The 22,428-nt window shown below is 57.5% G+C and overlaps 1 protein-coding gene across 4 annotated transcripts in view; it reads left to right on the top strand.

Moving 5' to 3' along the window:
* VAC14 (VAC14 component of PIKFYVE complex) overlaps positions 1 to 19,998 on the top strand; it is a 53,288-nt gene extending 33,290 nt beyond the window's left edge. Inside the window, exons 10-19 of one of the 4 annotated variants that reach the window (XM_073564350.1) lie at positions 972 to 1,032; positions 3,716 to 3,860; positions 3,996 to 4,061; positions 10,117 to 10,267; positions 11,276 to 11,408; positions 12,077 to 12,251; positions 18,728 to 18,846; positions 18,986 to 19,065; positions 19,294 to 19,438; positions 19,523 to 19,998. In XM_073564350.1, coding sequence (XP_073420451.1) covers positions 972 to 1,032; positions 3,716 to 3,860; positions 3,996 to 4,061; positions 10,117 to 10,267; positions 11,276 to 11,408; positions 12,077 to 12,251; positions 18,728 to 18,846; positions 18,986 to 19,065; positions 19,294 to 19,438; positions 19,523 to 19,679 — 1,232 coding nt within the window. In that variant the 3' untranslated portion in view covers positions 19,680 to 19,998. Of the gene's footprint in view, positions 1 to 971; positions 1,033 to 3,715; positions 3,861 to 3,995; positions 4,062 to 10,116; positions 10,268 to 11,275; positions 11,409 to 12,076; positions 12,252 to 18,727; positions 18,847 to 18,985; positions 19,066 to 19,293; positions 19,445 to 19,522 lie in introns of all 4 variants that reach the window. The other 3 variants (XM_073564348.1, XM_073564349.1, XM_073564351.1) reach the window with 3 other exon arrangements.
* The last annotated feature ends 2,430 nt before the right edge of the window (positions 19,999 to 22,428 follow it).

The raw sequence follows: 22,428 nt of genomic DNA on the forward strand, positions 1-22,428 counted from the left end.
ACTCAGCATGCTCATTATTTTCCGCATAGCTGAGCGTTTTTTGTTCCCAGAAATCACGCGGAAGTAAAACGCACAGTTTCTGGGAAGGAGTCCGGTTTTCTAAGTGTTTATAAACGCTAACGTGGGCACCTAGCCTCAAGATTTTTCTATGTTTTTGGCTTATTCATGACCGGAGTACGATTTCTATACACTGATGAGTTCATCTTATACTTTACCCGTGGTGCAAAATCTTCCACTCTCCCACCGGTGCTTCCATCTTCACAGGGGTCAGGCATTCCCCCATAATCCAGCACAACAGGGGTTACTTCATTCACAGAGAACCAAAATCAAGTTTTACTGATGCTGCACCAGTCTTCTCATAGCTTTTTTGTCTTGTGTTGGGTTGCTGATAGGATAAGTTTGCTGTATGTCACCTCTGTCGTGTCGATGGGGCCAATCGGCTGCGTGGCACCTCTGGCGATGGGGCCAGTCGGCTGCGTGGCACCTCTGGCGATGGGGCCGGTCGGCTGCGTGGCGCCTCTGGCGATGGGGCCAGTCGGCTGCGTGGCGCCTCTGGCGATGGGGCCAGTCGGCTGCGTGGCACCTCTGGCGATGGGGCCAGTCGGCTGCGTGGCACCTCTGGCGATGGGGCCAGTCGGCTGCGTGGCACCTCTGGCGATGGGGCCGGTCGGCTGCGTGGCACCTCTGGCGATGGGGCCGGTCGGCTGCGTGGCACCTCTGGCGATGGGGCCAGTCGGCTGCGTGGCACCTCTGGCGATGGGGCCAGTCGGCTGCGTGGCACCTCTGGCGATGGGGCCGGTCGGCTGCGTGGCACCTCTGGCGATGGGGCCGGTCGGCTGCGTGGCACCTCTGGCGATGGGGCCAGTCGGCTGTTTGGATGAGTTGGATGCATCTTTGATCAGTAGTGTTGCAATCGACCAGAGAATGGTCTGGCTTTTCATGCGGTGATTGATTCTTTTGCTTCTTTCCAGGAACTCCTGATACAGACAACGACTCCAGTCTGGACAACATCAGCGTGTTTGCACCCAGAAGGTGAGGGGTTAATGACACAAGTATCCAGCACTTGGGTGGGTTAGTGCCCCCTTCAGTATTGTCTGCTCACCAGGAGATGGCAGTGAGAGCCGGAGCTTTCCTCCTGTGGTCGGGTCTGGATTCCTTGTGGTTTGGTCTCACTCTTCACCATTGTTACCGTTGTCTCCATTTACTCCGCTGATCATCCCCTAATACTGTGGATGAGGCCGCGGAGCAGTCACATGACCCGTCCATCCTCCTCACATACCGGAATCTGCGCCGTGTCCAGATGGGTGCACGATTCAGGCCCGGAATAGCTGGGCTCGTCCTTCCCTCCGTGGCTGCAGGGTAGAGCAGGACGGACGGAGTCGCAGCCTGTACGCCTCCCGTCTCTGATCGATCGTCTCGGATCCCGTCTTCGGCTCCGGACTTCACAGCCGATTCTGAGGAAAGTGCTGAATCATGAAACGTTCCGCAACTTTCTAATAGACTCCTGTATAAGTCAGTGAGTAGGACCATTCTGACATTCAGAGGCTGGAAACCTGTCCTGCTCACACAGCTGAGGGTTTGCTACAATTTCTCAGTATCCTCTCACATAAGTTAGTGATTGTCTGTGAGAGAAAATGACTGGACAGTGCAAGTAGCAGGAAGAAGGAGGAAGGTCATTGTCTCAGCCCCGGGGCGGCCTGTGAATTGTGCTGTGCCCTGGAGAGGTCAGGACCACCCAAGGACCCAGCACACACAGAACACCCCCGCCTAGAGGGATCAGAGCTTCTGCACCGCATAGATTGTAACAAACCCCCAGCTCTGACACACACTAGGTCTGTACAAGTATTCAGCCTCTGAATGAAAGACTGCTTCCATCTGCTGGCTATTACCCATATACAGTTGTGGCCAAAAGTATTGACACCCCTGCAATTCTGTCAGATAGTACTCAGTTTCTTCCTGAAAATGATTGCAAACACAAATTCTTTGGTATTATTATCTTCATTTAATTTGTCTTAAATGAAAAAACACAAAAGAGAATGAAGCAAAAAGCAAAACATTGATCATTTCACACAAAACTCCAAAAATGGGCCAGACAAAAGTATTGGCACCCTCAGCCTAATACTTGGTTGCACAACCTTTAGCCAAAATAACTGCGACCAACCGCTTCCAGTAACCATCAATGAGTTTCTTACAATGCTCTGCTGGAATTTTAGACCATTCTTCTTTGGCAAACTGCTCCAGGCCCCTGATATTAGAAGGGTGCCTTCTCCAAACTGCCATTTTTAGATCTCTCCACAGGTGTTCTATGGGATTCAGGTCTGGACTCATTGCTGGCCACCTTAGAAGTCTCCAGTGCTTTCTCTCAAACCATTTTCTAGTGCTTTTTGAAGTGTGTTTTGGGTCATTGTCCTGCTGGAAGACCCATGACCTCTGAGGGAGACCCAGCTTTCTCACACTGGGCCCTACATTATGCTGCAAAATTTGTTGGTAGTCTTCAGACTTCATAGTGCCATGCACACGGTCAAGCAGTCCAGTGCCAGAGGCAGCAAAGCAACCCCAAAATATCAGGGAACCGCCGCCATGTTTGACTGTAGGGACCGTGTTTTTTTCTTTGAATGCCTCTTTTTTTCTCCTGTAAACTCTATGTTGATGCCTTTGCCCAAAAAGCTCTACTTTTGTCTCATCTGACCAGAGAACATTGTTCCAAAACATTTTAGGCTTTTTCAGGTAAGTTTTGGCAAACTCCAGCCTGGCTTTTTTATGTCTCGGGGTAAGAAGTGGGGTCTTCCTGGGTCTCCTACCATACAGTCCCTTTTCATTCAGACGCCGACGGATAGTACGGGTTGACACTGTTGTACCCTCGGACTGCAGGGCAGCTTGAACTTGTTTGGATGTTAGTCGAGGTTCTTTATTCAACATCCGCACAATCTTGTGTTGAAATCTCTTGTCAATTTTTCTTTTCCGGCCACATCTAGGGAGGTTAGCCACAGTGCCATGGGCTTTACACTTCTTGATGACACTGCGCACGGTAGACACAGGAACATTCAGGTCTTTGGAGAAGGACTTGTAGCCTTGAGATTGCTCATGCTTCCTCACAATTTGGTTTCTCAAGTCCTCAGACAGTTCTTTGGTCTTCTTTCTTTTTTCCATGCTCAATGTGGTACACACAAGGACACAGGGCAGAGGTGGAGTCAACTTTAATCCATGTCACCTGGCTGCAAGTGTGATTTAGTTATTGCCAACACCTGTTAGGTGCCACAGGTAAGTTACAGGTGCTGTTAATTACACAAATTAGAGAAGCATCACATGATTTTTCGAACAGTGCCAATACTTTTTTCCACCCTCTTTTTTATGTTTGGTGTGGAATTATATCCAATTTGGCTTTAGGACAATTCTATTTGTGTTTTTTCATTTAAGACAAATGAAATGAAAATAATAATAACAAAAAATTTGTGTTTGCAATCATTTTCAGGAAGAAACTGAGTATTATCTGACAGAAATGCAGGGGTGTCAATACTTTTGGCCACAACTGTATATGTCCTCCAGCCTGCAGAGCGAGATTGGGGGGCGCGGGGGGCATGCGAGACTCTGCCAGTGACTAATGATGGTCACTCTGTGTCTGTGGTGTGAGTGACTCCGCACCCCATGTACAGAACGCCCCAGGCTGCCAGCCCCTGTACTGCATCCTCATTCTTTGCTACTTGGTGGTCCGCAGTTCCCCTGCCGCACCTGTCACCCTTAACCTGGACGGAATCGTACAAGTCCTAGACCGCTACCTCCATGAGCCAAGCACAGGCATGATGACCCGCATCTGTGTGCTGAAGTGGCTATATCATCTGTACATCAAGACCCCCCGCAAGGTGTGTACCCCAATATTTTGGCACTATAGCTTGCTCCTATGTACAGCTGTATACCCCCCCTTTATGTGCTGGGCGGCAGGATAAAGAAACTATAGGGGGCTCCACTCATTGTCACACTTTTCCGTCTTGCTGCAGATGTTTCGTCACACTGATCTCCTGTTCCCCATTTTGCTGAAGACATTGTCTGATGAGTCTGATGAGGTGAGTAGTCCACTCTGGAGGCGTTATACCCTAAGGAGGCAGTATGACTTTCATCAACATCCTGCAGCGCCCCCTCCTGTCTGTACTGGGTTTCTGGCAGCGCCCCCTCCTGTCTGTACTTGGTTTCTGGCAGCGCCCCCTCCTGTCTGTACTGGGTTTCTGGCAGCGCCCCCTCGTTTCTGTAATTAGTTTCTGGCAGCGCCCCCTCCTGTCTGTACTGGGTTTCTGGCAGCGCCCCCTTCTGTCTGTACTGGGTTTCTGGCAGCGCCCCCTCCTGTCTGTACTGGGTTTCTGGCAGCGCCCCCTCCTGTCTGTACTGGGTTTCTGGCAGCGCCCCATCCTGTCTGTACTGGGTTTCTGGCGGCGCCCCCTCCTGTCTGTACTGGGTTTCTGGCGGCGCCCCATCCTGTCTGTACTGGGTTTCTGGCAGCGCCCCCTCCTGTCTGTACTGGGTTCCTGGCGGCGCTCCCTCCTGTCTGTACTGGGTTTCTGGCAGCGCCCCCTCCTGTCTGTACTTGGTTTCTGGCAGCGCCCCCTCCTGTCTGTACTGGGTTTCTGGCAGCGCCCCCTTCTGTCTGTACTGGGTTCCTGGCGGCGCTCCCTCCTGTCTGTACAGGGTTTCTGGCAGCGCCCCCTCCTGTCTGTACTGGGTTTCTGGCAGCGCCCCCTCCTGTCTGTACTGGGTTTCTGGCAGCGCCCCCTCCTGTCTGTACTGGGTTTCTGGCAGCGCCCCCTCCTGTCTGTACTTGGTTTCTGGCAGCGCCCCCTCCTGTCTGTACTGGGTTTCTGGCAGCGCCCCCTTCTGTCTGTACTGGGTTCCTGGCGGCGCTCCCTCCTGTCTGTACTGGGTTCCTGGCGGCGCTCCCTCCTGTCTGTACTGGGTTCCTGGCAGCGCCCCCTCCTGTCTGTACTGGGTTTCTGGCAGCGCCCCCTCCTGTCTGTACTGGGTTTCTGGCAGCGCCCCCTCCTGTCTGTACTGGGTTTCTGGCAGCGCCCCCTCCTGTCTGTACTGGGTTTCTGGCAGCGCCCCCTCCTGTCTGTACTTGGTTTCTGGCAGCGCCCCCTCCTGTCTGTACTGGGTTTCTGGCAGCGCCCCCTCCTGTCTGTACTGGGTTCCTGGCGGCGCTCCCTCCTGTCTGTACAGGGTTTCTGGCAGCGCTCCCTCCTGTCTGTACTGGGTTTCTGGCAGCGCCCCCTCCTGTCTGTACTTGGTTTCTGGCAGCGCCCCCTCCTGTCTGTACTGGGTTTCTGGCAGCGCCCCCTTCTGTCTGTACTGGGTTTCTGCCAGCGCCCCCTCCGGTCTGTACTGGGTTTCTGGCGGCGCCCCCTCCTGTCTGTACTGGGTTTCTGGCAGCGCCCCCTCCGGTCTGTACTGGGTTTCTGGCAGCGCCCCCTCCTGTCTGTAATTGGTTTCTGGCAGCGCCCCCTCCTGTCTGTACTGGGTTTCTGCCAGCGCCCCCTCCGGTCTGTACTGGGTTTCTGGCAGCGCCCCCTCCTGTCTGTAATTGGTTTCTGGCAGCGCCCCCTCCTGTCTGTACTGGGTTTCTGGCAGCGCCCCCTTCTGTCTGTACTGGGTTTCTGCCAGCGCCCCCTCCGGTCTGTACTGGGTTTCTGGCAGCGCCCCCTCCTGTCTGTAATTGGTTTCTGGCAGCGCCCCCTCCTGTCTGTACTGGGTTTCTGCCAGCGCCCCCTCCGGTCTGTACTGGGTTTCTGGCAGCGCCCCCTCCTGTCTGTAATTGGTTTCTGGCAGCGCCCCCTCCTGTCTGTACTGGGTTTCTGGCAGCGCCCCCTTCTGTCTGTACTGGGTTTCTGCCAGCGCCCCCTCCTGTCTGTACTGAGTTTCTGGCAGCGCCCCCTCCTGTCTGTACTGAGTTTCTGGCAGCGCCCCCTCCTGTTTGTACAGGGTTTCTGGCAGCGCCCCCTCCTGTCTGTACTGGGTTTCTGGCAGCGCCCCCTCCTGTCTGTACTGAGTTTCTGGCAGCGCCCCCTCCTGTCTGTACTGGGTTTCTGGCAGCGCCCCCTCCTGTCTGTACTGGGTTTCTTGCAGCGCCCCCTCCTGTCTGTACTGGGTTTCTGGCAGGGCCCCCTCCTGTTTGTACAGGGTTTCTGGCAGCGCCCCCTCCTGTCTGTACTGGGTTTCTTGCAGCGCCCCCTCCTGTCTGTACTGGGTTTCTGGCAGCGCCCCCTCCTGTCTGTACTGGGTTTCTTGCAGCGCCCCCTCCTGTCTGTACTGGGTTTCTGGCGGCGCCCCCTCCTGTCTGTACTGGGTTTCTGGCAGGGCCCCCTCCTGTTTGTACAGGGTTTCTGGCAGCGCCCCCTCCTGTCTGTACTGGGTTTCTGGCAGCGCCCCCTCCTGTCTGTACTGAGTTTCTGGCAGCGCCCCCTCCTGTCTGTACTGGGTTTCTGGCAGCGCCCCCTCCTGTCTGTACTGAGTTTCTGGCAGCGCCCCCTCCTGTCTGTACTGGGTTTCTGGCAGCGCCCCCTCCTGTCTGTACTGGGTTTCTTGCAGCGCCCCCTCCTGTCTGTACTGGGTTTCTGGCAGCGCCCCCTCCTGTTTGTACTGAGTTTCTGGCAGGGCCCCCTCCTGTCTGTACTGGGTTTCTTGCAGCGCCCCCTCCTGTCTGTACTGGGTTTCTGGCAGCGCCCCCTCCTGTCTGTACTGGGTTTCTTGCAGCGCCCCCTCCTGTCTGTACTGGGTTTCTGGCAGCGCCCCCTCCTGTCTGTACTGGGTTTCTGGCAGCGCCCCCTCCTGTCTGTACTGGGTTTCTGGCGGCGCCACCTCCTGTCTGTACTGGGTTTCTGGCGGCGCCACCTCCTGTCTGTACTGGGTTTCTGGCGGCGCCACCTCCTGTCTGTACTGAGTTTCTGGCGGCACCCCCTCCTGTCTGTACTGGGTTTCTGGCGGCGCCCCCTCCTGTCTGTACTGGGTTTCTGGCGGCGCCACCTCCTGTCTGTACTGGGTTTCTGGCGGCGCCACCTCCTGTCTGTACTGGGTTTCTGGCGGCGCCACCTCCTGTCTGTACTGGGTTTCTGGCAGCGCCCCCTTCTGTCTGTACTGGGTTTCTGGCGGCGCCCCCTCCTGTCTGTACTGGGTTTCTGGCGGCGCCCCCTCCTGTCTGTATTGGGTTTCTGGCGGCGCCACCTCCTGTCTGTACTGGGTTTCTGGCAGCGCCCCCTCCTGTCTGTACTGGGTTTCTGGCGGCGCCCCCTCCTGTCTGTACTGGGTTTCTGGCAGCGCCCCCTCCTGTCTGTACTGGGTTTCTGGCGGCGCCCCCTCCTGTCTGTACTGGGTTTCTGGCGGCGCCCCCTCCTGTCTGTACTGGGTTTCTGGCAGCGCCCCCTCCTGTCTGTACTGGGTTTCTGGCAGCGCCCCCTCCTGTCTGTACTGGGTTTCTGGCGGCGCCCCCTCCTGTCTGTACTGGGTTTCTGGCGGCGCCCCCTCCTGTCTGTACTGGGTTTCTGGCGGCGCCCCCTCCTGTCTGTACTGGGTTTCTGGCGGCGCCCCCTCCTGTCTGTACTGGGTTTCTGGCGGCGCCCCCTCCTGTCTGTACTGGGTTTCTGGCGGCGCCCCCTCCTGTCTGTACTGGGTTTCTGGCAGCGCCCCCTCCTGTCTGTACTGGGTTTCTGGCGGCGCCCCCTCCTGTCTGTACTGGGTTTCTGGCAGCGCCCCCTCCTGTCTGTTTCTGGCAGCGCCCCCTCCTGTCTGTACTGGGTTTCTGGCAGCGCCCCCTCCTGTCTGTTTCTGGCAGCGCCCCCTCCTGTCTGTACTGTAGATGTGGGAGTGTGGTGTCCAGCCGGGAAGGAGTTAATGGTGCTGGAGAGCCCGCTCCTCCCTCCTCTAGCGGAGCTGCGGGCAGCCTGCCTGTTTCCATGGTGACAGGAGGCTGGTGGTTCTGCAGAGCATCGCACCAGGCTGGATGCTGCGTCCTGAATGTTAATGGCAGCTCCACCGCTCTGGTCTCTTCTCCCCCCCCCCCCCCCCATTGCTTGTGACCATTTAACCCTTAGTGGTGGGCTGAGGCCGGGTCAGGGAGGGGCTCTGACGTTTGGAGTCACTTTCTCGTCTGGAGATGTGCATTGTTGGGCGCTCGCAGGTCTCACGATTGTGGATCTGTTCCTGAGCTCAGCAGTGGCGGCTGTGACATGTGACCCGACAGGACGGGGGGCTGCAGACGATCGCCATGATGAGGAGGCGCAGAGTGTCAATAATAGTAACTGTCAGCAGCACTTGAAGGTCGTCTGCACTTATGGACCTGGGACCCCCAATTTCTGCTCTGATGGGAGGGGGTCCCTGAGTGCAGACTCTTTATCCCTGCTTTGATGAGTGGGGGTCCCAGGTCCCCGAGTGCAGACCCCCTATTTCTGCTCTGATGGGTGGGAGTCCCAGGTCGCAGAGTGCAGACCCCCCCTATCCTTGCTTCTCTGGGAGGGGGTCCCTGAGTGCAGACCCCCTATCCCAGCTCTGATGGGTGGGGGTCCTAGGTGCCCGAGTGCAGACCCCTATCCTGGCTCTGGGTGGGTTTCCCAGGTTCCTGAGTGCAGACCCCCCTATTCCGGCTCTTGGTGGGGGTCCCAGGTCCCCGAGTGCAGACCCCCTATCCCGGCTGTGGGTGGGGATCCACGAGTGCAGACCCCCTGTCCCGGCTCTGGGTGGGGGTCCCAGGTCCCCGAGTGCAGACTCCCTATTCCGGCTCTGGGTGGGGGTCCCAGGTCTCCGCGTGCAGACCCCCTATTCCGGCTCTGGGTGGGGGTCCCAGGTCTCCGAGTGTAGACCCCCTATTCCGGCTCTGGGTGGGGGTCCCCGAGTGCATACCCCCCTATTCCGCCTCTGGGTGGGGGTCCCAGGTCTCCGAGTGCAGACCCCCTGTTCCGGCTCTGGGTGGGGGTCCCCGAGTGCATACCCCCCTATTCCGGCTCTGGGTGGGGGTCCCAGGTCCCCGAGTGCAGACCCCCCTATTCCGGTTCTGGGTGGGGGTCCCCGAGTGCATACCCCCCTATTCCGCCTCTGGGTGGGGGTCCCAGGTCTCCGAGTGCAGACCCCCTGTCCCGGCTCTGGGTGGGGGTCCCCGAGTGCAGACTCCCTATTCCGGCTCTGGGTGGGAGTCTCAGGTCTCCGAGTGCAGACCCCCTATTCCGGCTCTGGGTGGGAGTCCCAGGTCTCCGAGTGCAGACCCCCTGTCCCGGCTGTGGGTGGGGGTCCCAGGTCTCCGAGTGCAGACACCCTGTCCCGGCTCTGGGTGGGAGTCCCAGGTCTCCGAGTGCAGACCCCCTGTCCCGGCTCTGGGTGGGAGTCCCAGGTCCCCGAGTGCAGGCCCCCTGTCCCGGCTCTGGGTGGGGGTCCCAGGTCTCCGAGTGCAGACCCCCTGTCCCGGCTCTGGGTGGGAGTCCCAGGTCTCCGAGTGCAGACCCCCTGTCCCGGCTCTGGGTGGGAGTCCCAGGTCTCCGAGTGCAGACCCCCTGTCCCTGCTCTGGGTGGGAGTCCCAGGTCCCCGAGTGCAGACCCCCTGTCCCGGCTCTGGGTGGGAGTCCCAGGTCTCCGAGTGCAGACCCCCTGTCCCGGCTCTGGGTGGGGGTCCCAGGTCTCCGAGTGCAGACCCCCTGTCCCGGCTCTGGGTGGGGGTCCCAGGTCTCCGAGTGCAGACCCCCTGTCCCGGCTCTGGGTGGGAGTCCCAGGTCTCCGAGTGCAGACCCCCTGTCCCTGCTCTGGGTGGGAGTCCCAGGTCCCCGAGTGCAGACCCCCTGTCCCGGCTCTGGGTGGGAGTCCCAGGTCCCCGAGTGCAGACCCCCTGTCCCGGCTCTGGGTGGCAGTCCCAGGTCTCCGAGTGCAGACCCCCTGTCCCGGCTCTGGGTGTGAGTCCCAGGTCTCCGAGTGCAGACCCCCTGTCCCGGCTCTGGGTGGGGGTCCCAGGTCCCCGAGTGCAGACTCCCTATTCCGGCTCTGGGTGGGGGTCCCAGGTCCCCGAGTGCAGACCCCCTGTCCCGGCTCTTGGTGGGGGTCCCAGGTCCCCGAGTGCAGACCCCCTGTCCCGGCTCTGATGATGATTCCTGTGTCTAGGTCATCCTGAAGGATCTGGAGGTTTTGGCAGAGATCGCTTCCTCCCCGGCCGGACAGAGTGATACAGCCTTTGAGGAGCCGGCGGCCGTCCACACCAAGCTGCAGGTGCCATCCCCGGCTAGAGGTGCGCTGCCCGGCAGCTGTGGTGAGGGTGAGCGGTGGCATCATGAGGGGCTACACAGACACCAACTCCTATCCGAGAAATAGCAGCAGGGGCAAAATGCACAACAGATACTGACGGGCGGGACCCCAAAATACACAATGAGAGTAGTGTGGCCCCATAATCGGCAGCAGACGCCCCGGTCTCTCCTCCCGTTTGGAAGTTTCTTACGCTGCTTATTCTCCTTTGTTTCATCATCTTCGCTGTCAGCTGAGCTTCATCACACTGTATCAGGATTGGCTGCACTGATACATGGTAGCGAACCCTCAGCTGTGTGGTCAGTAACAAATCTCTACGTTCTTACTGAAGGGAAGTGAAATACAAACCGAAAACTGTGGTAAAATACTTTAAAAAGTTGCAACATTTTTGCACAAAAGCTGAACTAGAGCGTTGCAACTTTTGCTGGTTTGTCGCCAGTTTTGAGCAGCGCCACCTATATGGTCAGAGCTGGGAGGAGCCGAGCAGGACGGGGATGGCCAGAATCTCAGTTTGCAGACACTGTGTTTCGGGGTACTGCCCCTCGTCAGTGCAAAGTGTGAGCTCTGGTTTGGCTGAGGGAGAGGCGTCTGACCGATATCCAAGAAGTATTGTTTCTCCTTGCGGAGATTGACATGCTAAGCATGCCGAGATGAGGAGACTTAAAGCCGCAATGCTCCTCTGGGGGGGGGCAGTACCCCGAAACACAGTGTCTGCAAACCGAGAGTCTGGTTTGGCTTTTATCCTAAATCATGTAACAAGGCTCGTTAAAGGGTCGACATTGACTTTCAGGATTGGTACTTCCAATAGGTGGCACTAGAGTTCTAGTTTCTTCCTCTCTGAAGAGACAATTTGCATATTTCCCAGAGGAGCATTGCGGCTTTAAGTCTCCTCATCTCGGCATGTCAGGCTTAGCATGTCAATCTCCGCAAGGAGAAACGATACTTCTTGGACAGTAGTGATGTCCGAATATGTTGCCGTGGTGGTGGTGGCACCATGTGTAACTCCATGATGTCCCACCAGGTGCTCGGGGACTGGAGATCTCGCCCTCTACACCCACCATGAACTCCTACTTCCACCGTTTCATGGTGAATCTACTGAAGAGGTTCAGCAGCGAGCGCAAACTCCTGGAGACGAGGGGGGCATTCATCATCAGGTAACAATGGCTCCCCTCTAATCTGGAACTAAGTTGTGTTGCCAGCGCCACCCACACCGCTGCCCCGTATTCTGGTGATCAGTTAGGGCGTCAGCCCCCCACACACACCGCTGCCCCGTATTCTGGTGATCAGTTAGGGCGTCAGCCCCCCACACACACACCGCTGCCCCGTATTCTGGTGATAAGTTAGGGCGTCAGCCCCCCACACACATACCGCTGCCCCTTATTCTGCTGATAAGTTAGGGCGTCAGCCCCCCACACACACACCGCTGCCCCTTATTCTGCTGATAAGTTAGGGCGTCAGCCCCCCACACACACCGCTGCCCCGTATTCTGGTGATAAGTTAGGGTGTCAGCCCCCTCCAGACACACACCGCTGCACCATATTCTGGTGATAAGTTAGGGCGTCAGCCCCCCACACACCGGTGCCCCGTATTCTGGTGATCAGTCAGGGTCTCGGCCCCCCACACACACCGCTGCCCCATATTCTGGTGATAAGTCAGGGCGTCAGCCCCCCACACACACCGCTGGCCTGTAGTTTGGTGAAAAGTCTGTGTATCGGTGCCCCCACACCGTTTCCCCTCACTGGTTGCTTTGGATGAACTTGGGGAATTTCTTTGGGGGTCTATCAGGAGTAGCAGGTCCTCCTCCTAACTCTTCTTCCCTCAGACAGCTGTGTCTTCTCCTGAATGCTGAGAACATCTTCCACTCCATGGCAGACATCCTGCTGCGGGAGGAGGATCTGAAATTTGCCTCCACAATGGTCCAAAACCTGAACAGTATCCTACTGACCTCTTCTGAACTCTTCCAGCTGAGGAGTCAGCTCAAAGATCTGCAGACCCCAGTAAGTGCCAGCCCTCCCTAGCCCCAGTATCTGCCCCCCGCCTGGTATCTGCCAGCCCTCCCTAGCCCCAGTATCTGCCCCCCGCCAGGTATCTGCCAGCCCTCCCTAGCCCCAGTAACTGCCCCCCACCTGTTATCTGCCAGCCCTCCCTAGCCCCAGTATCTGCCAGCCCTTCCTAGCCCCAGTATCTGCCCCGTGCCTGGTATCTGCCCCCACCTCCCTAGCTCCAGTATCTGCCCCCCGCCTGGTATCTGCCAGCCTTCCCTAGCCCCAGTATCTACCCCCCGCCTGGTATCTGCCCCCCACCTCCCTAGCTCCAGTATCTGCCCCCCGCCTGGTATCTGCCAGCCTTCCCTAGCCCCAGTATCTACCCCCCGCCTGGTATCTGCCCCCCACCTCCCTAGCTCCAGTATCTGCCCCCGCCTTGTATCTGCCCCCTACCTCCCTAGCTCCAGTATGTGCCCCCGCCTGGTACAGTGGGGAAAAAAAGTATTTAGTCAGTCAGCAATAGTGCAAGTTCCACCACTTAAAAAGATGAGAGGCGTCTGTAATTTACATCATAGGTAGACCTCAACTATGGGAGACAAACTGAGAAAAAAAAATCCAGAAAATCACATTGTCTGTTTTTTTTTCATTTTATTTGCATATTATGGTGGAAAATAAGTATTTGGTCAGAAACAAAATTTCATCTCAATACTTTGTGATATATCCTTTGTTGGCAATGACAGAGGTCAAACGTTTTCTGTAAGTCTTCACAAGGTTGACACACACTGTTGTTGGTATGTTGGCCCATTCCTCCATGCAGATCTCCTCTAGAGCAGTGATGTTTTTGGCTTTTCGCTTGGCAACACAGACTTTCAACTCCCTCCAAAGGTTTTCTACAGGGTTGAGATCTGGAGACTGGCTAGGCCACTCCAGGACCTTGAAATGCTTCTTACGAAGCCACTCCTTCGTTGCCCTGGCGGTGTGCTTTGGATCATTGTCATGTTGAAAGACCCAGCCACGTTTCATCTTCAATGCCCTTGCTGATGGAAGGAGGTTTGCACTCAAAATCTCACGATACATGGCCCCATTCATTCTTTCATGTACCCGGATCAGTCGTCCTGGCCCCTTTGCAGAGAAACAGCTCCAAAGCATGATGTTTCCACCACCATGCTTTACAGTAGGTATGGTGTTTGATGGATGCAACTCAGTATTCTTTTTCCTCCAAACACGACAAGTTGTGTTTCTACCAAACAGTTCCAGTTTGGTTTCATCAGACCATAGGACATTCTCCCAAAACTCCTCTGGATCATCCAAATGCTCTCTAGCAAACTTCAGACGGGCCCGGACATGTACAGGCTTAAGCAGTGGGACACGTCTGGCACTGCAGGATCTGAGTCCATGGTGGCGTAGTGTGTTACTTATGGTAGGCCTTGTTACATTGGTCCCAGCTCTCTGCAGTTCATTCACTAGGTCCCCCCGCGTGGTTTTGGGATTTTTGCTCACCGTTCTTGTGATCATTGTGACCCCACGGGGTGGGATTTTGCGTGGAGCACCAGATCGAGGGAGATTTTCAGTGGTCTTGTATGTCTTCCATTTTCTAATTATTGCTCCCACAGTTGATTTCTTCACTCCAAGCTGGTTGGCTATTGCAGATTCAGTCTTCCCAGCCGGGTGCAGGGCTACAATTTTGTTTCTGGTGTCCTTTGACAGCTCTTTGGTCTTCACGATAGTGGAGTTTGGAGTCAGACTGTTTGAGGGTGTGCACAGGTGTCTTTTTATACTGATAACAAGTTTAAACAGGTGCCATTACTACAGGTAATGAGTGGAGGAAAGAGGAGACTCTTAAAGAAGAAGTTACAGGTCTGTGAGAGCCAGAAATCTTGATTGCTTGTTTCTGACCAAATACTTATTTTCCACCATAATATGCAAATAAAATGAAAAAAAAACAGACAATGTGATTTTCTGGATTTTTTTTTCTCAGTTTGTCTCCCATAGTTGAGGTCTACCTATGATGTAAATTACAGTCGCGCCTCATCTTTTTAAGTGGTGGAACTTGCACTATTGCTGACTGACTAAATACTTTTTTTCCCCACTGTATCTGCCAGCCCTCCCAGCCCCAGTATCTGACCTCTGCCTGGTATCTGCCAGCCCTCCCTAGCCCCAGTATCTGCCCCCCGCCTGGTACCTGCCAGCCCTCCCTTGCCCCAGTATCTGCCCCCCGCCTGGTATCTGCCAGCCCTCCCTAACCCCAGTATCTGACCCCCGCCAGGTATCTGCCAGCCCTCGCTAGCCCCAGTATCTGCCCCCGCCTGGTATCTGCCAGCCCTCCCTAGCTCCAGTATCTGCCCCCTGCCTGGTATCTGCCAGCCCTCCCTAGCTCCAGTATCTGCCCCCTGCCTGGTATCTGCCAGCCCTTCCTAGCCCCAGTATCTGCCCCCGCCTGGTATCTGCCAGCCCTCCCTAGCTCCAGTATCTGACCCCCGCCTGGTATCTGCCAGCCCTCGCTAGCCCCAGTAACTGCCCCCCCGCCTGGTATCTGCCAGCCCTCCCTAGCCCCAGTATCTGCCCCCCACCTCCCTAGCCCCAGTATTTGCCCCGCCTGGTATCTGCCAGCCCTCCCTAGCCCCCCAGTATCTGCCCCCCGCCTGGTATCTGCCAGCCCTCCCTAGCCCCCCAGTATCTGCCCCCCGCCTGGTATCTGCCAGCCCTCCCTAGCTCCAGTATCTGCCCCCGCCTGGTATCTGCCAGCCCTCCCTAGCTCCAGTATCTGCCCCCGCCTGGTATCTGCGAGCCCTCCCTAGCTCCAGTATCTGGCCCCCGCCTGGTATCTGCCAGCCCTCCCTAGCTCCAGTATCTGCCCCCGCCTGGTATCTGCCAGCCCTCCCTAGCTCCAGTATCTGCCCCCGCCTGGTATCTGCCAGCCCTCCCTAGCTCCAGTATCTGCCCCCGCCTGGTATCTGCCAGCCCTCCCTATCTCCAGTATCTGCCCCCGCCTGGTATCTGCCAGCCCTCCCTAGCCCCAGTATCTGCCAGCCCTCCCTAGCCCCAGTATCTGCTAGCCCTCCCTAGCCCCAGTATCTGCCCCCCGCCTGGTATCTGCCCCCCACCTCCCTAGCCCCAGTATCTGCCCCCTGCCTGGTATATGCCAGCCCTCCCTAGCCCCAGTATTTGCCCCCGCCTGGTATCTGACCCCCCCACTTCCCTAGCCCCATTATCTGCCCCCGCCTGGTATCTGCCCCCCCCACTTCCCTAGCCCCATTATCTGCCCCCCCGCCTGGTATCTGCCAGCCCTCCCTAGCCCCAGTATCTGCCCCCTGCCTGGTATCTGCCAGCCCTCCCTAGCCCCAGTATCTGCCCCCGCCTGGTACCTGCCAGCCCTCCCTAGCCCCAGCATCTGCCCCCCGCCTGGTATCTGCCAGCCCTTCCTAGCCCCAGTATCTGCCCCCGCCTGGTACCTGCCAGCCCTCCCTAGCCCCAGTATCTGCCCCCGCCTGGTACCTGCCAGCCCTCCCTAGCCCCAGCATCTGCCCCCCGCCTGGTATCTGCCAGCCCTCCCTAGCCCCAGTATCTGCCCCCGCCTGGTACCTGCCAGCCCTCCCTAGCCCCAGTATCTGCCCCCTGCCTGGTATCTGCCAGCCCTCCCTAGCCCTAGTATCTGCCCCCGCCTGGTACCTGCCAGCCCTCCCTAGCCCCAGTATCTGCCCCCCGCCTGGTATCTGCCAGCCCTTCCTAGCCCCAGTATCTGCCAGCCCTCCCTAGCCCCAGTATCTGCCCCCTGCCTGGTATCTGCCAGCCCTCCCTAGCCCCATTATCTGCCCCCCGCCTGGTATCTGCCAGCCCTCCCTAGCCCCAGTATCTGCCCCCCGCCTGGTAACTGCCAGCCCTCCCTAGCCCCAGCATCTGCCCCCTGCCTGGTATCTGCCAGCCCTCCCTAGCCCCAGTATCTGCCCCCCGCCTGGTATCTGCCCCCCACCTCCCTAGCCCCAGTATCTGCCCCCTGCCTGGTATCTGCCAGCCCTCCCTAGCCCCAGTATCTGCCCCCTGCCTGGTATCTGCCAGCCCTCCCTAGCCCCAGTATCTGCCCCCGCCTGGTACCTGCCAGCCCTCCCTAGCCCCAGCATCTGCCCCCCGCCTGGTATCTGCCAGCCCTCCTTAGCCCCAGTATCTGCCCCCCGCCTGGTATCTGCCAGCCCTTCCTAGCCCCAGTATCTGCCCCCCGCCTGGTATCTGCCCCCTGCCTGGTATCTGCCAGCCCTCCCTAGCCCCAGTATCTGCCCGCCGCCTGGTATCTGCCCTACACCTCCCTAGCCCCAGTATCTGCCCCCCGCCTGGTATCTGCCAGCCCTTCCTAGCCCCAGTAACTGCCCTCCGCCTGGTATCTGCCAGCCCTCCCTAGCCCCAGTATCTGCCCCCCTCCTGGTATCTGCCAGCCCTTCCTAGCCCCAGTATCTGCCCCATGCCTGGTATCTGCCCCCCACCTCCCTAGCTCCAGTATCTGCCCCCCGCCTGGTATTTGCCAGCCCTCCCTAGCCCCAGTATCTGCCCCCCGCCTGGTATCTGCCCCCCACCTCCCTAGCTCCAGTATCTGCCCCCCGCCTGGTATCTGCCCCCCACCTCCCTAGCTCCAGTATCTGCCCCCGCCTTGTATCTGCCCCCTACCTCCCTAGCCCCAGTATCTGCCCCCCGCCTGGTATCTGCCAGCCCTCCCAGCCCCAGTGTCTGCCCCCGCCTGGTATCAGCCAGCCCTCCCTAGCTCCAGTATCTGCCCCCGCCTGGTATCTGCCTGCCCTCCCTAGCTCCAGTATCTGCCCCCCGCCTGGTATCTGCCAGCCCTCCCTAGCTCCAGTGTCTGCCCCCGCTTGGTATCTGCCAGCCCTCCCTAGCTCCAGTATCTGCCCCCGCCTGGTATCTGCCAGCCCTCCCTAGCTTTAGTATCTGCCCCCGCCTGGTATCTGCTAGCCCTCCCTAGCCCCAGTATCTGCCCCCCACCTCCCTAGCTCCAGTATCTGCCCCCACCTGGTATCTGCTAGCCCTCCCTAGCTCCAGCATCTGCTAGCCCTCCCTAGCCCCATTATCTGCCCCCCGCCTGGTATCTGCCCCCCACCTCCCTAGCCCCAGTATCTGCCCCCTGCCTAGTATCTGCCAGCCCTCCCTAGCCCCAGTATCTACCCCCCGCCTGGTAACTGCCAGCCCTCCCTAGCCCCATTATCTGCCCCCTGCCTGGTATCTGCCCCCCACCTCCCTAGCCCCAGTATCTGCCCCCCCGCCTGGTATCTGCCAGCCCTCCCTAGCCCCAGTATCTGCCAGCCCTCCCTAGCCCCAGTATCTGCCCCCCGCCTGGTATCTGCCAGCCCTCCCTAGCCCCAGTATCTGCCCCCCGCCTGGTAACTGCCAGCCCTCCCTAGCCCCAGTATCTGCCCCCTGCCTGGTATCTGCCAGCCCTCCCTAGCCCCAGTATCTGCCCCCCGCCTGGTATCTGCCCCCCACCTCCCTAGCCCCAGTATCTGCCCCCTGCCTGGTATCTGCCAGCCCTCCCTAGCCCCAGTATCTGCCCCCCGCCTGGTAACTGCCAGCCCTCCCTAGACCCAGTATCTGCCCCCCGCCTGGTAACTGCCCCCCACCTCCCTACCCCCATTATCTGCCCCCTGCCTGGTAACTGCCAGCCCTCCCTAGCCCCAGTATCTGCCCCCCGCCTGGTATCTGCCCCCCGCCTGGTAACTGCCAGCCATCCCTAGCCCCAGCATCTGCCCCCCGCCTGGTATCTGCCAGCCCTCCCTAGCCCCAGTATCTGCCCCCGCCTGGTATCTGCCCCCCACCTCCCTAGCCTCAGTATCTGCCCCCTGCCTGGTATCTGCCAGCCCTCCCTAGCCCCAGTATCTGCCCCCCGCCTGGTAACTGCCAGCCCTCCCTTGCCCCAGTATCTGCCCCCCGCCTGGTAACTGCCCCCCACCTCCCTAGCCCCATTATCTGCCCCCTGCCTGGTATCTGCCAGCCCTCCCTAGCCCCATTATCTGCCCCCTGCCTGGTATCTGCCAGCCCTCCCTAGCCCCAGTAGCTGCCCCCCGCCTGGTATCTGCCAGCCCTCCCTAGCCCCATTATCTGCCCCCCGCCAGGTATCTGCCCTCCACCTCCCTAGCCCCAGTATCTGCCCCCCCACCTCCCTAGCCCCAGTATCTACCCCCGCCAGGTATCTGCCCCCCACCTCCCTAGCCCCAGTAACTGTCCCCCGCCTGGTATCTGCCCCCTGCCTGGTATCTGCCAGCCCTCCCTAGCCCCAGTATCTGTCCCCCGCCTGGTATCTGCCCTACACCTCCCTAGCCCCAGTATCTGCCCCCTGCCTGGTATCTGCCCCCCGCCTGGTATCTGCCCTACTCCTTCCTAGCCCCAGTATCTGCCCCCCGCCTGGTATCTGCCCTACACCTCCCTAGCCCCATTATCTGCCCCCCGCCTGGTATCTGCCCCCTCGTGTACTGACACTTGCTTCCTTCCAGGAGAGCTGTGACTTGTTCTGCTGCTTGTACCGCTCCTGGTGTCATAGTCCGGTGGCTACCGTGTCTCTCTGCTTCCTCACCCAGAATTACCGGCACGCTTATCACCTCATCCAGAAGTTGTATCCTTTTTTGCTCTGCGAGGGGGGGTCCAGATGTTCCTGGGGGGCTGTGATGAATGGCCACTCTTTTTTATAGTTGGGGTGCAGGCGGGGAGGCGTTTTGATCTCATGATCCTATTCCTTGACCCTCCGCCTGCAGTGGGGACCTGGAGGTCACGGTGGATTTCCTGACTGAAGTGGACAAGTTGGTGCAGCTGATAGAATGTCCGATCTTCACATGTGAGTGCGTCCAGCGTCAGTCGCGTACACAGCACCCCCAGTGCTCAGCGGGAAATAGAGCAGAAGTGATGAGACGCTGCACGGGGTGGGGGGATTCTGAGGAGTGCAAGTCAGGATAGCGCTGCATCACATGGAGGGTGGGGATGCACAGCGAGGTGTTTGGGGTCATCCTAGAGGCGGTGCAGCAGCAGCAGGTGCCATCGGTGCTGACCGGTCTCTTTCCTGTAGATCTGCGGCTGCAGCTCCTGGATGTGGAGAATCACCCATACCTGATCCGCGCGCTCTACGGCCTCCTCATGCTGCTGCCCCAGAGCAGTGCCTTCCAGCTGCTGTCACACCGGCTGCAGTGCGTCCCCAACCCACAGCTGATGAGGTCAGGGTAAGTGTAAGTAGGACGCATGTGCACCCCTCCTGAGCCAGAGCGCATTAACACTGGTGGGATCTGTTCTCCCCACAGGCGCAGTGGGTCGGCGCCCCTCAGCTCCCCGCCGGCAGGCACGGAGAGAATAGACTACATGGAGCTGCTGCAGCACTTTGAGAAAGTTCAGAACAAGCACCTTGAAGTGAGACACCAGCGCGCTGGGGACATTGTGGACCGTCGTTTGGGGCAGTGACGCCCTCCAGGGGGCGCTGGTGTCTGCCCCCCGTGTATGTGGTTCATCCCTGCTCCCTCACAGGCCGGACCCTAACCTTTAGTAGTCACCATGGACCTCGCGCTGTGTGTAGGGTCCTGTAGAAGCACAAGGCTGTGGGGAGGACAGAGGTGTCGGGGTCTGCCCGGGTTTTCTCCCTCGTTGAGATGGCAGCACGTAGCATGACGCCCCCCACAGGGGCGTAACTGTGATTGGCTGGATGGCATCAGGTGGTCTCAGGCGCCATCTCCATAGCAGGCTCCCTCCACTTGCATTTTGTATGATTAAAGTCTGAGCAGTGTCTTGTGTGTCTTCCTCTCGGACCCCTCACCCCCCACAGAACACAAGTTATTGGAGCAGGATCTAGGTTCCTATCGTCTGTCATCTGATGAGCCGCCTCTGGCAGGAGCAGCAGTGCCCGCGTTACATTGTACCCTCTCCACTAATCCAGAACGCGAGCGTCCCGTGCCGGATTACAGGTTGTTATTGTGCGTATCCGAGGTGCAGGGACTGGCGGCCGGAGCATCCTCCTGGGTTCCATGGTAGATGGTAAGAGGCGAGGACAGCGGGGTCAGGATGGGGGAGGGAGAGCTGGTTCCCACGGCTCAGAGACGGTTCTCACGGCTCCCGGCTTTGTGCTGGGACATGGTCATTGTGCGCCTGTATTTATGTAACCGCACAGCTGCAATTAACCCCTCATTTGCTGCTGCGGACCACCTAACTAGCTCCTGCCAGATATGTGAATTTTGGGTGTATCTTCAACAGTAGCACACAAGTGGCTTGCAAAAGTATTCACCCCTTTGGCATTTGACATATTTTGTGTGTGCGATGCATCAGCATGGAATAGTCTAAGTTGGTGAAGAGAAGTGAGAAAAATGTCAGCATAAATTGAATTTATGGGATCAAATAACTAACAATTGTCATGTGGATATGTATTCACCCCTTGTGCTAGGAAGCCGCCTGGTGCAAGCAAGTTCCATGCTTAGTGACAGGATGCCCCCTATGTGCAAAGTATCACGTCTGTCAGTATATACAATTTATCTTTTCTGAAAGGTCATAGAGGCTGAAACACCATTAACAAGAAGCACCACCAACCAAACACCACCATGAAGACCAAGGGGATCTCCAAACACCACCAGGAAGACCAAGGAGATCTCCAACCAACACCAGGAAGACCAAGGGGATCTCCAAACACCACCAGGAAGACCAAGGAGATCTCCAACCACCACCAGGAAGACCAAGGGGATCTTCAACCACCACCAGGAAGACTAAGGGGATCTCCAAACACCACCAGGAAGATCAAGGGGATCTTCAACCACCACCCGGAAGACCAAGGGGATCTCCAACCACCACCAGGAAGACCCAAGGGGATCTCCAACCACCACCAGGAAGACCCAAGGGGATCTCCAACCACCACCAGGAAGACCCAAGGGGATCTCCAACCACCACCAGGAAGACCCAAGGGGATCTCCAACATACAAGTCAGGGTTGGGTTATAAAAAAGGATCCCAACCTCTGATGATCCCCCAGAGCACCATCAAATGGAAAGAACATGGTACCACAACAAACCTGCCAATAGAGGACCACCCACCAAAACACTCAGCATGAGCAAGGAGGACAATAATGAGAGAGGGAGCACAGAGACCAAAGGTAACCCTGAAGGAGCAGCAGAGCTCCCAAGCAGTGATTGGAGTATCTGGCCGTAGGTCCACCATAAGCTGTACACTCCCTAGAGATGGCCTTTCAGATAAATGCCTTTACTTACACACAAATAGATATGTTGGAGACTATCCAAATGTATAGAGGCAGATGCAGTGGTCAGAGGAGACCAAAATTGAACTTTTAAGCCACCAAGGTAAACGCCATGACTAGCATCAAATCCACACAGGTGCTAGCATCATGCTGTTGGGATGTTTTTCGGCAGCAGGGACAGGGAAAATGGTCCGAGTCGAGCAGAAGATGGATGGTGTGAAATCCAGGGATATTCTGGAGCAAAATCTGTTTCAGTCTGTCAGTGATTTGAGACTGGAACAACAAAACAATGACCCAAAGCATACTGCTAAAGCAACACTCGAGTGGTTTAAGGGTAAAGGTTTTGGAGCGGTCAAGTCAGCTGTGAAGATCGCCGTTTACCAGAGGAAACCATCGAACGTCAAGGAGCTGGAGCAGTTTTACCTTGAGGAATGGGCAAAGAATCCCAGTGGTCAGATGTGGAATGCTCATAGAGACTTATCCAAAGCGACTGCGCAAAAGGAGGCTCTACAAAGTACTGACTGTAGGGGGGTGAATAGTTATGCACACTGAATGTTTCAGTTATTTTGTCCTATTTGTTGTTTTTTTGTTATTGTGAAGCAATGTTCACAGCTGTCGGCATGTTCTTTACATGACTGATACAAACCCTAAAATAAATGGAATTTCAGGTTGTGAGGAAGCAAAACCTCCAAAATACCAAGGGGGTGAATACTTTTGTAATCCACTGTATGGGGTGACACAAACCCCTCATTTACTAATGGGAAAAGGGTCACGTAAAGCCTCAAAAGGCCACCCCTAAGTGTCCGAACTGGAGGGCTGCCATTCACTGTATGTAAGTCGTCAGTCACTTTATGCAGGGGGCTGTCACTGTATATAAGGGAGGTCAGTTACTGACAGTATGTGGGAGGGCCGTCTCACTGTATATGAAGGAGGGTGAGTCACATATAGGGAGCTGCGGGAGGGGTCACTAACGATATAT

Source organism: Dendrobates tinctorius, unplaced genomic scaffold, assembly GCF_039654945.1.
Source record: "Dendrobates tinctorius isolate UK_male_01 unplaced genomic scaffold, ASM3965494v1 ptg000450l, whole genome shotgun sequence".
Lineage (NCBI taxonomy): Eukaryota > Metazoa > Chordata > Amphibia > Anura > Dendrobatidae > Dendrobates > Dendrobates tinctorius.